At 40.0% G+C, this 16042-nt stretch overlaps 1 protein-coding gene across 1 annotated transcript; it reads left to right on the plus strand.

The window, feature by feature from the left end:
• The first annotated feature begins 14845 nt into the window (after positions 1-14845).
• C5H14orf132 (chromosome 5 C14orf132 homolog) lies at positions 14846-16022 on the plus strand. The gene is made up of 2 exons (XM_035539279.1): positions 14846-14905; positions 15615-16022. Exons 1-2 carry the CDS (start codon positions 14846-14848, stop codon positions 15894-15896), a joined length of 342 nt encoding a protein of 113 aa, XP_035395172.1. The 3' UTR covers positions 15897-16022.
• The last annotated feature ends 20 nt before the right edge of the window (positions 16023-16042 follow it).

Here is a 16042-nt window from a genome sequence, read left to right on the forward strand (position 1 = left end):
GTCCTAATGGAAGGAGAGAAGCTAACCCTTCTCCTATGACTTTGGCAGGCTAGTGAACAACCCTATCTCCTTTATGTGCTAGCCCCATCTATCTTTGGGGCTAGCACATAAAATCCAGGCTCTGATTTGACCTTGGGGATGGTGGCACTGGTTTTGTAACAGTGTTGAGAGTAATTTGTTGCCTGGTGGGAAGAAAAATGCCACCATGATCAGAGCTGCAATGTAAAGCCTGACATCCATACTTTTGTTATTTGATAAGCATGTTTAACATCAGTGGTCACCTTTATGTGCATGTGGGTGTTGAGGCATTACTCCCTCTTTTCATGCTGAGGCTTTGTCAGTCCCCAGAAGTGAAGGAGAGAGATATTTTTTTTTTAATGTTTCCTTTTCTTTCCCTATTTGAGGGTTAAGAACAAAAAGCCACTCTTGGTATAATTGGTTGAAACAAGGTTCATGAAAGTAGTGCTGCATAATTCAGTCTCCTATTGTTTCCAGACTCCAGCTCCATTTTGATGTGTTCTCATCTGAGCTGTTAAGATCCCAATTTGGATCTTACAAACATGGCCTTGGACTAGGGAATGAGTATTCATTTCCCATCTCATTCTTTCTAGATCTTGCAGAAAAAAGTTGAAGTTGCCAAGGCCCATTATAAAACCTTATGGGGTTTGTAGCTGAAGTAATTAGACTTCACTTTCTTTGGAGGGGTTTTACTCTGGGCCAATGCGAAGTACACACACAACAGATTGTCTTCCCCTGCATTTATTTGTAATGTACCTCTTCCTCATGCCCCTTTGCATATCTTTGCCTCTGCTCATACCACTACGTCCTGTTATCTTTACATGTGATGATCTGGTAAAACTAGGCAAGGAAGCGTAGAGGAGGACCACAGTATGACAGCCCAAGCCACAGTCAGGAAGGCCATTGCTTCTACATACAGAAGCTATAACAGGCACCAGCATAATCTGATGATTATTCCTCTCCCTGTTAGAATTACTGAAACTGCATGGCACAGTCTGGTTCTCTTATCTTCACTGCAGTATCTAAATATCCCTGTTGGACTAAGCAGGGTGTTGGACTTTGTGAATATTCTTTAGCTGTGTCTTTTCAGTTTTGCCCGCAAGTGTATAAACCCTGCAGCCCTCTGAAATTGGTGACATGATTGTGTATGACAGTCATTAGTGGGTGAAACAGAAATCTGTCTGCGAGCATCTGCTTTGAGAGAGCCAAATATAATTAAAGTTTAACCATGCTGCATTTGCTCTTTTATTTACTTTACTGGGACCCAGTCCTTCTTAGAGATTGCAGCCACATTTCAGGCAATCCTTCTGAGGAGATTTGACTTGCAGCTTTTCTGTTTTTCATGTAAGTGTGTTTTGTATCACAGGATTCTTTAGAAATTCACTTCAGGGTACCGAAACTCTACCTTCTTGAATATCTTCTAAATTTTTCCAAACCTTTTTGGTTTCAGGTAGTTCTGAGGGGGAAAAATCTATGTTGCTGTCCCTCGCTCTTGTGTTTCCTAACATAAATGAGGTGAAAAAATTAAAGGATTTTTTTTTTTTTTTTTGCTTTGGGGAATTCCCCCAAACTGATGTTATTGGAAAGGAAAAAAACAAAAAGGAAAAAAAAAGTTAGTATAAACGTAATGCAAAGAGGAACCCACTGGCTTGATTTTTGCACGCATATGGCAGGCATGGATGTGCCTTGCATGGATAAACACTATCCAGCAACAGATGGTTGCTTACACTGTGTTAGATCTTTGTATAAAGAACCAGTGGTAATTGCAATTACTGGTTATAGTAGTTATAGTAGCAAATGAATTATACAGTAATCAAAGTGTCCAGACAAGACTGGGACCTCAGTGTGGTAGGCTTTGTGTAAACTAAGCAAAAATGCAATGGAGTTCAATGATTTCTCAAAACAAACAAAACCCCAACAAATGCTTCGCAAAATCTTTTGTGAAGAAGTGAGAACCAAAAAGAGATAAAAGAAGTACAGTGAAATGTAAGTTTCCTAAGGTACTGACTCAAGCAACAGCAAGGACACAAATAAGATTTTCTTGATGAGCACAAGCCTTGATGAGCACATGGGCAAGCGCCCATGGCAACCAGTATGTCTCAGACTATTCTTTTCCGATTGGGTGGTTGTTTGTGGCCACTAGTAGTTCTGCTTTAAAGCTGGTAGAGACTTTCCACTGGTTTCTACAAGCCCTCTAGGTTGTATTTTATTGGAATTGGCCTGAAACCATATCATATTCATCTTTTAAATTCTGTTTGTTTTGCTGACTTAACTTGAATTCATAATGGTAATCTAGAAATAAAACAATTTAGAAAGACTTGCAAGTTTCCCAAACAAGCCAATCACTCAATTTTGTTGGTTGGTTGGTTGGTTTTGTTGTTGTTTGTGTGTTTTTTGCTTATTTACCTCTCTAGGCCACTGGTCCCTGAACTGAGCTGAAGCTTTTTTCTATGTAGCTGGTGGCAAATTTTTAAGCTGGGCAGTCCTCTTCACTGTTTTATCAGTGATATTTCCATGATGTTGTTTTAGAAAGAGGATGGCTTAAATGTGATTTTATTCTGCAATTAATTCTATGTACTTGCCAATAAATAAGTAATGTCTTTCCTTAACTTAGAGGAACTTCAAGTAATGGTAAACCACAGATGAAAGAAATTATATTCTCCTTTAAGGATGTACTGCAGAGATCAATTTTGTACAGTCTCTACAGTCGGGGAGCGTATTATGTGATATTACTTCATGGTTTCCAATTTATCTTCAAGGGAGAACTGGATCAGGAAATGAATGTGCCAAGGAAAGCACTCTGAGCATCATCCATGCTTTTAAGGAGTATGAAAAGGTCTCACAGAAAAATTGCTTAAAATGTTCTCTTGTGTACAGGGCTACCAACAAATATGTGGAAAACATTATTTTATTTAGGAATGTTTTAAACTTTCTAATTGACCTCATTTTAATTTGGGCGAATACACTAATCTATTTATTATGGTCATATATTTTTTATCTGGGTCATATTTGTTAACTGTTTTTATCCCTTTGAATATGCTTTCAGTGTACAGTCATTCGTATTACAGAAGGATTCATGATTTTCAAGGCACTTTCAAAATGAGCAAATGCAGAATTGGTTAAAAGAAATGACAATTTCATTTGAAAAATCCTTCCCTTTTCCTCTGCCATTCCTTGTATTATTAATTTCTTGTTTCAGTTACCTCTGAGATGGGTCTTTGTAGACAATTTTAGATGTATGTGTGACTACTACTTTTTGTTTCAGCTTTAAAGTCTTAAATGTAGTAATAGAAGTAGGAAATAAGTTTCTATCAGCATCTGACAATATAAGTTTCTCATATAAGCTTGCAAATGGTCAGGAATTTGAATGGGTTTCCCAGAGAGGTAGTGGAGTCACTTACCCTGGGGGTGTTTAAGGAAAGGTTGGATGTGGTAGTTATAGACATGGTTTACTGGGTAATATTGGTGGTTGCGGGATGGTTGGACCAGATGATCTTGCAGGTCTTTTCCAACCTTAATAATTCTATGAATGGTCTGTGTGTGCACTCCCTCAAGATTAATGTACTTAGATTCCCCTTTTTTTCAAATGAAGAGCAATGACTGTCTTCCAAAGGGAGATCCTGATACCTAGTTTAAATTTCTAAATTTGCCTTCTTTTGGATGCATGGTAAATTTAACAGTGTTTTTAAGGAGACTGCTTCTGTGGGCATGAACCAGATGGAGTGAACCTCTGTCTCTTTTCTGCTTGTTTCTTGGGTCATCTGTTGGAAACCTTTTCCTTGTGACTTTTCTTCCTGAGTTCTCAGTATGTCATCGTGTTATGGATTTGTCCATGCAAGCCACTTGGTGGTATGGGATGCATAAATGTCCTGGAGATATTTTTGAAGTAGAGCCCTTCAGTACATCATTTCAGAATAACAGTGACTAAAGATGAGAGGGATGCTTGCATTTTTACAAGTCCAAGATATTTACACTGTTGTTACTGAGAGACTCCCATGCTGCCTATTAAAATCCCTGTGTTGTATTTTTGACGAGTGATGCTCAAACTGAAAAAGGCTTGAGCCACAGTGCTGAAGACTTTGGCACTGACGGTCTGAGTCCCTTTGTGGGTAGGTGGATATCGTTGCCTCCTTTTGCCTGGATGGTCTTTTAGCTTTTTGCATTCCAGTAGTTAAAGTTTATTGGACTCTTGGACTACTTTTGGCTAGATTGGTTATTTTAAAATTGCATGTGTAGGTGCAAGCTACCACTGCAAAAAAAAAAATTGTGTGTGGTCATATATGTGCTTGCATGTGCAAGTATCAGTGTAAGGGTATGTGCCTGTACTTGTCTCTCTCTAGACTGAACTCTGTCTCCTAAAACACCAAGGTATCCCTAAGCTATTTTGTTGTTTTTGTTATCTGAAGTTCAAAGGACTCTGAACTTCAGGTTTGGAGAAAAAAGTGTATTTTTATTTTTCCTGACAGGCTTTAGAAAAAACCCTGCTTGAACTTGGAGTGAGTCCATTTTCTGATTACTTTTTGACACCTTTCACGTGAAAGACTTTTCAACTGTTGCATTGCTTTGGTGGAGGTTATTTATTACCTGTACCAGGGTTGTGTCAGATTCAGGGACAGTTATCAAGCTCAGAGACGATAACATTTCTCTCCTGTTACGCGTGACTTAAGGTGCTTGCACTTTGAAAACATTGTTCCAAAGATGCCAGGGGAGTGCAAACTTGTATCTCCTATAAGGCTTGGGAGGCCACCAAACCACTCCACCTCCCTGAACTTTTCCACTTCTCCTGGCAAGTAGTGATTCCATAGTTCAGACTCCACTGAAAAAGAAAAAAAAAATAAAATAAAAAAATAAAAATAAAAGAGGGGAAAAAATGCAAGTCCAATAAATTCCAAAGTCCAATAAAATGTAAACTTTCTTTTCTCTGTTCCCTGCTCACCATTCCATAACACAGAAATAACTGAGCAAGTTTACAGAAGTCATTTTTGGGTAGGAAAAATTAATTCCCAAGGAAATCTGTTACATATTCATGTCTCTTAATTATCCCATGCAGCCCCACCAACTGCAACAGTTCAAAGCACAAATATTGAATTGCAAATAGAAGTATGATAAATTATACATTGATTCGTGCCCATCTTGTGCATATGTATATAAACAGTCACTAAGGAGTGCCACTTTTGCATACATGTATACAGACTTACACTTATCTAGAGAAAAGGAATCAATGTATAATTTATTATATTTTTCTGTAGCATACTTTGAACTGTTTGAACAGTTTTAAACATAACACAGATGGCTTGGCTGTTCTGTTTTGTTTGGCATGATAAAGATGATCATGATAAGGATGTCATCAACTGCTATCATCATCCCTTGATAGTCTTAGTACATGAGTAAAACCTAGGTTGTGAGAATCCACGTTTGTGAAAACATATGGAATATTTGGCTCTGAGGAAGGCTGTTCTCACACTTTGATGAAGGCTTCTGCCCCTCAAAAGAGACAGTAAATGTCCCATATGGGTGCTCCTCTTCTACTTGAAAGCAAAGTGATTGAATCTTATTTTAAGTCTTTTGTAAAGTGTGTTTAAACAAAGCCTGTTGACTTTGCACCAAAGTGGATGAAAAACACATTAGAACTTTTCCTTGGGCTCTGCTGTGGGAACAGTAAATCCCAGAAGATGGTTGAAATGGTTGCCTGGTGGCACTTGCCTGGTTCTTAAGCACTCAGGACTTGCAAGTGATTAAGCTTTTAGCTTCTTCGTGATATGCAACTGTATTGGGTTTACGTGGCAAGGTTTTGGTAGCAGGGGGCTCCAAGGGTGGCCTCTGTGAGAAGAGTCCAGAAACTGCCCCATGCTAGATAAGGGCCAGTTTCAGCCAGCTGCAAAAGGGACCTGCCACCGCCCAGAGCCAAGCCAATAAGCGACGTTGTTTGCACCTTTGAGAAGATTTAAGAAAGGGGAAAAAAAAACTGCTGTGCAACAGCAGCTAGGAGAGCAAGGAGTGAGAACCAGCCCTGCAGACCCCAAGGTCAGAGCAGAAGGAGGGCAGGAGGTGTTCCAGGTACGGTGCAGAAGTTCCCCTGCAGCCTGTGGAGAGGCCCCTGGTGGAGCAGGCTATCCCCCTGCAGCCCATGGGTCCCACATGGAGCAGATCTCCACGCTGCAGCCCGTGGAGGAGCCCCCAGTGGAGCAGGTGGATGTGGCCTGGAGGAGGCTGCGGCCCATGGAGAGCCCCCGCAGGAGCAGGCCCCGGGCCGGAGCTGCAGCCCGTGGAGAGGAGCCCACGCAGGAGCAGGGGTCTGGGGAGAGCTGCTGCCTGTGGGGGACCCGTGCTGGAGCAGTTTGCTTCTGGGGAATGGACCGCGAGGTACAGAGCCATGTGGTAGCAGTTCTTGAAGAGCTGCTTCCTGTGGGCAGCCCCCGCAGGATCAGTTCAGGAAGGACGGCATCCCATGGGAGGGACCCCACGTGGAGCAGGGGCAGAGAGTGACTATGAAGGAGCAGCGGAGACAAAGCGTTAGGGACTGACTGCAGCCCCCAATTCCCCTACGCTGCTTGTGGGGAGGAGGTGAAAGAGGATGGATGAGAAGAAGGTGGTTTTAGTCTCTTTTTGTTTGTTACTCACTGCTCTAGCTTGCTGGTAATAGGTAATAAATTTTATTAATCTCCCTATGCTGAGTCTCTTTTGCCCATGACGATAATTGTTGAGTAATCTCCCCTGTCCTTATCTCAACCCTTGAACCTTTTTCATCATATTTTCTTCCCCTTTCCCTTTAAGGAGAGCAAGTGAGAGAGCCCTTGTGGTGGAGATCAGCTGCCCAGCTGAATAAAACCACCATAGGAACAAATAGTTACCTTTGGAAGACAGATTTCTTATCACTGTGAGTTCCTCCTCAAATACCAGAAGTTAGGAAATTGTCAACATCTTTTACATTCCAACTTTAATTCTCTTGTGTATCGTATAGTTAGTTCACTCATGACACAAAAATGCAAGATTACAGGATTAATTTTCAAGCACATTAGCATGCTTTCATTTTCAGGTATAAGCCACTCCTGAAGCATTACAGAATAAGTTGCAGGGGATGTGCATTTTATAGGTTGTTCAAGCCATATGTTGAGTTGAGCCTGGTATGCCTGACGGGATCAAGAAGTATGGCAGCCTGCCAGATGTTGGTATTCTATCAAGTGAAGTGTATATAGAAATAATCTTTGGCAGTCCTCCTTTCTTCCTAGAAGCTGGTTTGTATGCTTTACTTGACCTTCAGGCCTTCTGCTGCTTATAAGATCTCCAGACATGAAAAGGACTATTTCTGTCAGTTTTTTCTCTCTTTTTTTTTTTCTTTTTTGTCCATCTCAACTGGGAGACATCATTTTTTTTTTTTTGACTCTGAGGCTTTTTGTGTATCTTAAGCTAGGTACCAAGTAGGCAAGCAAAAGTATTTATGAAAATATCCTTGAGACATGAGAAATATACCTCAGCATACTTCAGCCCTCCCCCCTGTTTTGTTTTTGAAAAAGTGATGCAATGAAAATGAAAGGGAAAAAAAGAAATTGGAAAAAAAAATATTGGATGAAAATCTCTCCCCTGTTTTGTGAAGGACTCTGATAGCTTATATAAACCTAAGGATAGTAATCGTTATAAGTTGAGACTATTAAACTGTTTTAATTTCCCTTTTAAGGCTTTCTCTTGGATGCCTGGAAGTATTTTGCATGGGTGAATTATCTCTGGAAGACATCACAGAATTATTTTTTTCCCAGTGGGTATGCATTATGATGAGGGCACTGGCCTCTTATGTTATCATATTTGAGGATAGATTCCAGGTGGCTGTCTCCAAGGTGCTGAAAATGAGGCATTTATATCCTATCATTAGGTACAGCAGAGCTGCAGTGGTAGTGATTACTTCCCTCAACAGGTAAATGTATCCCAGCCTGTCTTTGTAGAGCAACCATCACTGTGTAAAACACATCAGATGTATAATTTGAAAGCTTTTGAGTCTGCATGGAGCAGTAAATAATTTCTCTGATGAAATAGAGCTAAGCTATATTATGCCTGTTGGTGTGGTATAGCTAAACCTCAGCCAATTAATTTTTCATGGGCTGTGTAGCAAGGACTGGATCTAGCATGCAAGAATTTTATTCCTACTGGATTTTGGTTTGAACATGGTCAGCATATGCAACACAGATGAATCAGTATGCAATTATTTTTTCTCTAGAGGAATAAGAGGATGTCCAAAATATCATATCCTTCTAGGTCTCACCCCCCAAACATCTGCCCCTTAAAATTCATTTAATTTTTTGTGAGAAACATCCTGATTATTGAATTACACAGTCATTTACAAACTCGCTGCTTTTGTCCATGCCTCAAGTGTAATGATTTTTCATCTGAAACTAGTTTTTAGTTCTGAAATTATGTTGTTGCTGTGAGTGACTGCTAGTTCCCATCCTCCCCCATCACTATGCCTATGCTCTTTTCCAGGGATTAGCCTAAGCATCTTGTTAGGATAAGGAAAAGGGAGAAGAAGGAAAATTAAAATATAAAATAAAATATGGTGGTCAGCCCCTTTCTCTGCTACTAAGATATCTTGCCCAGAATAAGAAATTGGTCACAGATGAGCACGACTGCAAAGATCACAGTGGAGGAAAGGTTTGTGCAACCCTTTTTCATATTGAGAAGTGGGATTAGACGTCATTTAGTTTTTATTATATTCCCACTCTTTAGCTCTGTGGTTTTCTGCTTACACCTCATCACTTGGCTTTTCTATTTGTGATGGGAATGTCTTTTCCTCTTGCAGATATGGAGCATCATTACAACCAGCTTGTGTTACTCTTCTTTTCCTCCTTACCCTCCAGCATACGGACAGCCACTTCATCTCTTGTTTTAAAAACAACTGAAACTTCCACTGATACTGTGTAGCTGTGTGCTTGCTTCCAGACAGCAATATCTCCCTGTCTCTTTATAGTAAAGCTATCCCATAAGACACTCTGCCATGGGCAGTGTTCCTTTCTTTTCACCAAACAGTAATTGGCAGCCTGGATCAGAGCAGGAGACCATACAAGTTCAGTTAAATCCAGTAGCTTGGCTTTGAAGTGACCACTGCCAGAAATATCAGAAGAAGGTGCAAGGAAACCTCCAATAGGTGGGATATTCAGCACCTCTTTCTCATCCTGTATGATTAGAGAAGAATTAAACTCTGAAGCGTGGTGTTTGAAGTCCTTCCAAAACTGTGTTTAGTATTAAACTGACACAACTCTTGCTCTTATCTCTAAAGGAATTCCTGTTCTCTCAGAGGTCACTAATGTGATTACATAAGGTGCAAAAAGGTCATCCGTTCTGCCAGTCTTGAAAATTGTGAACAAATTTGAATAGCTCCTACTCAAGATAACATTAATGTGAACAAATTTGAATAGCTTCTACCCATGATAACACTTTAAAGCCTCCTTCTGAGTTTTTCTGTATTGATAAATACTTGCCCCTCTGGTTCCCTCTGTTCACATTTTTTCTTCTACGTGCATGTGCGCCTGGATGCATGAAAGTTATAATTGTATGCAAATAGGACCCAGGCATCTTCTGTTTCTCTAGCATAGTGTCCCCAGCAGAATGTATTTTATTACTGTATTACAATATTATCCTCTATTATATTACAGTAATGTGGAAGGTCAGCAAGTACTGCTGCGTGAATGGCTGTTCCTGACACATCCAGATAGTTTAAAGCACGTCATACTTGACTTCTCTACATGTTTTTGTGGTATTCATCGCCACCTCCAATTTAGAGTATACAGATTCAAATCTAAGTCACATATAATTTAAATCCTGAAGCTTCTTCATAAGGTTGTTTGGATTTCTGTTCAACTCTGAGCAAAGCTTGCTCTTTTCTTTGATGCAACATTGTTGGCATTGTCTGGAAGAAGAGGAGGAACTCTTGGAAACAAACATAGAGTGAAAAACTCCTCCTCTTTTTCCATTTGAAACTTATCATTTGTCAGCAGTAATAGGCTTTTTTGTTTGTTTGTTTCCAGTCTTCCAAACCTGGAAGATGAGATCCAACAGTCGGTTGACACTGATAATAGTTTAAAAATCATAGTGTTCTTTGAAATAATAAAAGCTATTTCAAGGAGGCATTAGGCAGGTGTAACTTGTGGGAATGGAATTGCAACTTGTTTATCACTAACATATCTTGGATGCTACTTATGCAGAAACATGAGAGTGAAAAAAAATCAGGGTAAAAATACTTCCATGCTTGTTATTTGTGTTGTTTCTTGCAGCTGGTTCAGTAGAATATGTTTGCACAGATAGGTGCTCCAGTCTGCACAAGGCATGTTCACTTATAAGGTACTTGAGGTGTGGCTGTGCTTAGGGACAAAGATTTAGATGAGCTTGGTTCAATTACCTTAGTTAAGGCAAAGCTGTTTCTACAGCCAAGAGCAAACTCAGAATTGAAATGCCTGCTGCAGCTCTGGTCATGTTGGGATGTACCTTTCTGAATCTCTAGACAACTGTTGGTCAACTCAAGACTCTCTGTTGGTCAACAGTGAGGCTGAAGCTTGCACCTCTGGCATCTGAGATACTGCTGATAAGGAACAACTTTGAACAGTGTTCTCATCTAAGAGCATGAAGACATATCTAGCCTAGCAGAAGTCAGGAAAGCAGTGGAGGGAAATACACAGGTCCTAGGAATATGGTGAATTGGAAGAAAATCAGAGATTGACTGGAATAGAATAGTAGGTTTAAAAATAAAAGGTGAAATCCTGATGCTTCCAAATTAGAGTGAAAATTTTCCATTGCTACTGGTAGGGCGAACATTTTGACAACCATATTTTGAAAATAAGCAGCAGTTTTTCCTAGGCTTGTCAACCTCACACTGTGATTTTAGGGTGAAGCAGAGATCTGAATTAATTAAAGTGCAAAATTGAAGTTATCAGCATAAAGCATTTACATGGATCCTCCCCCTTCAGAATTAGACCTATTTAATTGTGTTAAATAAGATCGCCTTAGGTGCCCTTTAATTTTAGCTGTGTGGGGTTTAATGCATTTTAACTAATCCCCTTGCAGAGAACATCATATAACTGTCTTGATTGTCCCTGTGTACCCAGTCCTTGTGTTGCAAGTAGTAGAGTCATGTTCTGGCAAATGATGGGTGGAAGAAATTGGTTTTCCAGATGTTACTAGTAAATAAATAATAGCAAGGACTTCTTTATTTGCTTAATAGTACATGTCTTAGACGAGGAGAATACATATATGCATGAATTTGTGAAAGGCAAGAGACTTAGTGCGGGGAGAATATTGTTCATATGGGGTACCCTTTTAGTGCAAAACATTTGTTTAAAAAGAGCTTAAGAATTAAAATATGATTCTTTGGTGAACCTGTATTGCTGCCATCTTCAGCAAAAACTGCATTAGTCAGATTGACTTGTGATTGCAGCTAAGAGGTTTTCAGACACAAATATACACTCCAGTGATCACACATTGCCAGGCCAGAAGGTTGTACTCATTTCATTTTATGTGTTCAGAATATGCCATCATGTAAAAATATGCTATCTAAAATTTAACCTGAAAGAAACTCTGAAAATTTAGATATTCCAAAGTAATAACAGGGAGTTTACAAACTAACATCTGAGCACGTTTCACACACTATCCCATTCTCAGAGAGGATTGTAGCCAGGGTCAAGGTCCAGCATGTCTGTTAAAGCTGCTGCTGAGGTTTCCTAATTTCTAGAAAATAACTACTGGAAGATTTAACTTGCTTTCAAATCTCTATGCTGAGTCTGGTTTCCCCCTTACATCGCAGGAACAGAATGTTGCGCTTTTCTAGCTAACTCCAAAATTCTGTCCCCTGATTCTCAAAGAAGCAGAGCAGTATTATTGCTAAATGATGGATTTTAAGTGTTACTACTTAAGAAAGATATCCCTTTTGGAGTATTGGTGACTGGGACTTGACTTTTTTTTTTTCCTTCACATGAATCCTTTTGGCTATAAAATAGGATTTTTCTGCTAACTGGCAAATGTGTCACTTAACTATTCAAGAGCCTTGTTCCACTCCTCCTGACCCTAGAGCATCCTCTTGGATGCCAGCAGGAGACATTCAGCGCAGTGGGTGTTCTCATTACCACTTGGCATTTTGCTGTTTGGTTTTTCTGCCTGTTGTTATTTAATGATTCGAATCCTTTCCCCACCACTCCCAAAAGTCATTTAGCAAGAGAAGTAGTATGAACACTACTTAGCATTATTGACATAGTCGCTCAGGAAAGAGTTTAATTTCAGAGCCAAGCTACAGCATTCTCCCTCACCATCTGCTTCTGCCTTGTCCCACACTGCCATGTTTCCCAGTTACACCTTTTCTCTGGTCTCCTTGCTCAGTGATTTTAGGGAGGGTGGCACAGGTGCTGCACAGCTTTGCCCAAACTTTAAAACCCTCTGAGAATAAGAGGCTGCATGTCACTTTGTAATGTCAGTGACGGGGCAAAAGTCATAGCTGATGTAAATCAGCATATATTGCTTCATGGAGGCATGGACAGACAAGTAGAACAAGCACAGAAAACATTGCAGGCTTTCTATCCTTAACCTTATCAGGCATTTCACAACTTCCATTAGTGGGGGGAGGGGATGTCTTTAATGTCTTTAATGCAATACCTCAAATAATACTGCAGAGGGAAGATACGGTACCTTTGGGGAGAACAAAGACATCAAGGCTAAGGATGAGATTCATCTCATAAGGTTAATATACCATAAGGATAAATTGTCATTTGATGTTTTTCCCTGTGCTTCCCTCTCCAGTGGAGAGCTGGGTATATCTCTCACGGCTGATTTATGTGATGCTAATCACTGGGCAACCCTTACTCTTAAGTGGCAGTAAGAGGCCAGATTGAGAAGGATGTGCAGCTTTAGGTGAGCTCGGGTGGAAGCTGACAAGTTCATAGCAGCAAAATTATTTGAGAGTTATTAAATCCAGAGCGTGGATTCATAAGCGTCTGGCTTATGAACTGCCTCAGCTCAGAACAGCAGGAGGCTGTGAGATATTAAGGGGTAGTGTCAGATATTCTTTTCCTGTTGTGCTCTTACTCTTTCCTGAACATTTATGGCCAGTGTTGGAGCTTACAAGGGAGATGGGCTTTCTGTCAGGCACTTTATAGCCATTCCAGGGTTCTTACATGAGGTCATTTTAGCAATGAAAAAGAGAGAGTGTGCATTTAGAAAGAAACAATTTCTTCAAACAGAAAATCAGCAATAAGGTTTATTTCCAGATCTGTGGTAAGTGCTACTGACCTACAAACAGAAAAATGGGAAGTCAGTTCTACAGAAAGAGTCTGTGCCAGGTGCTGAACGTCAGTACTTTATGTCAGGTCACCACAAGCCTTTTGAAGATTCAGATGAGCTGTTTCACCATGTGTTCCTCTCAGATGGTGAAAACAGCTTGTTTAAGCCTTACACGGTATGAGGAGACTCAGATTTGACATCACTTGCAGCATGGTGTGTAGCTGCGCTGCTACACGAGTGCTCCCTGCCCCTCTGACAGCACCATGTGGACTAGCAGTGTGGAAGCTTGTCAGCTCCAATAACTCATGGAGGGTAGAGAATGTGTGGCCCAAAAATCAGATTATCACTCATCAGAACAGTTCTCATGATCCTTCCAACATCGTGGGCACGTGCACGTACACATATACCTGTATGTCTTTCATGAACAGTCACCAGGATGGTTGCTCTAGTTGTAAGACGTTGCAGAATTGATCAGCCTAAAGACTGATGCCCTTAAAATGGTTTGCTAAAGAGGCAAGCATCTCAGATTGAGCATTTTGTTGCCACTGTGGTAAATTATGCCCATTGTTTTCTATGTAGATCTTTAACTTGTGTCTCCATAGCTGTTAAATGGCAGCACTGCTGCATGTGTATGCTCGTCATAAGTGTTTGGTGTCAGAATTGCCTTTTATGGCAAGGTCTACATAAAAAGGAATCCTGACTAAACTAAGTATTTTCCCTATCAAGTCCCAAGACATAAAAGAGGCTGGAGGAATTGAATTCAAAACATCAGGCTGGGCTCATTGTGAAATTGAAGCTTTTGTTCTCTTTAAAACACAGTGTTGAAACTGGAAGCAAAAATCTTTGGTGCAGGGGGAATATTTCACACTTGACTTTTGCAATTTCCTGTCTGGCTTCTTGCAAACTGTTTTTGCGTAGTCATTTGTGCTCTCAAAGATAATTTTATTTGATGTGGATTGGGCAGTATGACGTAACCGTTGTAGTCTTTAATCATTCTGTTTCATTTTGAATGTGACGTGATATTTTCTAGTACAAACAAAGCTGTTCAGCACTCAGCTTTGAAAAAGAGACTGTCTTGTATTGCTGTAAAATGATTTGAGTATCAAACAAAAAAAGCTACTTTATTGTTGAGCTTAGGAAATTCTTTGCTCTAATTTGTAGATTACAGCCACCACAGTGGGAGAAGAGAGGTGGCTTATCCCTGAATCCTCTCCTGCTTAGCAGCCTCCATAGCATACCTGCAGACAGCCAGGAGGGGTGTAGTTTGGTGTCAAAGGCAGCATCAAAATGTAATGCAAGAGCTGAAGGACACAGTGTTGAAAAACACTGATTTTCTAACCTGGTGGGTATTGGGCATGGTAATTTAGCATGGTATAGCAGCCTTCTGTGATGTGGCTGAAGGAAGGCTAGGTTGGTTCCTCCATTATTCGTAGGCTGTGGTGACTTCAACAGTACTGTGCTGCTGCTAGCTGTAATAGTACTGCTACTAGTACTGCACTAGCAAGTGTTTTTATCTTGTTGTTACTGAGCAAGAAAGCCCTCTGGTTTCAGCTGTAGAGGAGAGAGAGACCTATTGGGAATGGTGAAGAAAAATGATGCCAAAAAACATCTGCAAGTGAAGAACTGTGAACTTTTCCTGGTATTGTTGACAAATCCACTAAGAACACCAAAGAAAATTTATTCTTCCCCAGTAGACATCTGGGATGGGAGAAGTGTTGGAAATCTGTCACTTCATTGCTATGCAGCCTTTCATAATCTAATTTGAAGTTTTTCATTGCATAGATTTATAAATCCTTTAGTTCTATAGAATTATTAGAATGTATACAATTATAAATCACACACTGCAGGTATGTTTTGCAGTGAAGTTAGAGCACTAAGTACACTTCATCCATCTAACTGCACCAACTTTTGCAATTCATATATTTTTGTGTTTATAAATCAAGTGTTACTTCTGAGCCAAACACAAACAGGGAATAAATTCCTTGTATCGCATCCTCACTGTGCTTGCTCAAGGCCTTTGAGCAGTATGAGTCCATTGCTCATAGCCACAAAAAAATCGTGGTGCTGTAAAATTATGCTTTGGTATGTGAGTGCATTGTGGATAGTTATACCTGTTATTTTTAATTTCATATAACTGTGTAGGTTGACTTGGAGTCTGCATGTTAGCTCTTACACATATTACATGCACTATACATAGTTTTCCTGCAATAATATTGATTTTAACAGAAACAGAAAAAAAAAAATCATGTAAAGTGTATGTGATATGCCTGACAGCTTAGCACCATGTACATGAAATCTCAGTAGTTTTGCAGGTTGGCTGGTGCTTACTCTTTTGTAATAACTTTGAGAGCAAACAAATACAAGTATTGGCTTTCAATCTAATTTTGCCATATCCTTCTTCACAGCTTCCTGTTATGGGAGGAGCCTTTATGGACTCACCAAATGAGGACTTTAGTACAGAGTACTCCTTGTTTAACTCCTCAGCCAATGTCCATGCAGCTTCTTCCATGCAGAATCCACCCGAAGAGACATCCCGGTCTTCAAACGATGCCATATTGTTATGGATTGCAATCATAGCAACAATTGGAAATATTGTGGTTGTGGGAGTGGTGTATGCCTTCACCTTCTAGGATGTCTGTCACTCTGAACACTGGAAGAGAGGATAACTGCAACAGTATTTGTCATGTGTATGTATGTACGTGTGTATATATACATGTATATCTATATAAATACGTATAGGTAGGGACTTTGTTGATTAAGTGCTACCACAATCGTA

Source organism: Cygnus atratus, chromosome 5 (assembly GCF_013377495.2).
Source record: "Cygnus atratus isolate AKBS03 ecotype Queensland, Australia chromosome 5, CAtr_DNAZoo_HiC_assembly, whole genome shotgun sequence".
NCBI lineage: Eukaryota > Metazoa > Chordata > Aves > Anseriformes > Anatidae > Cygnus > Cygnus atratus.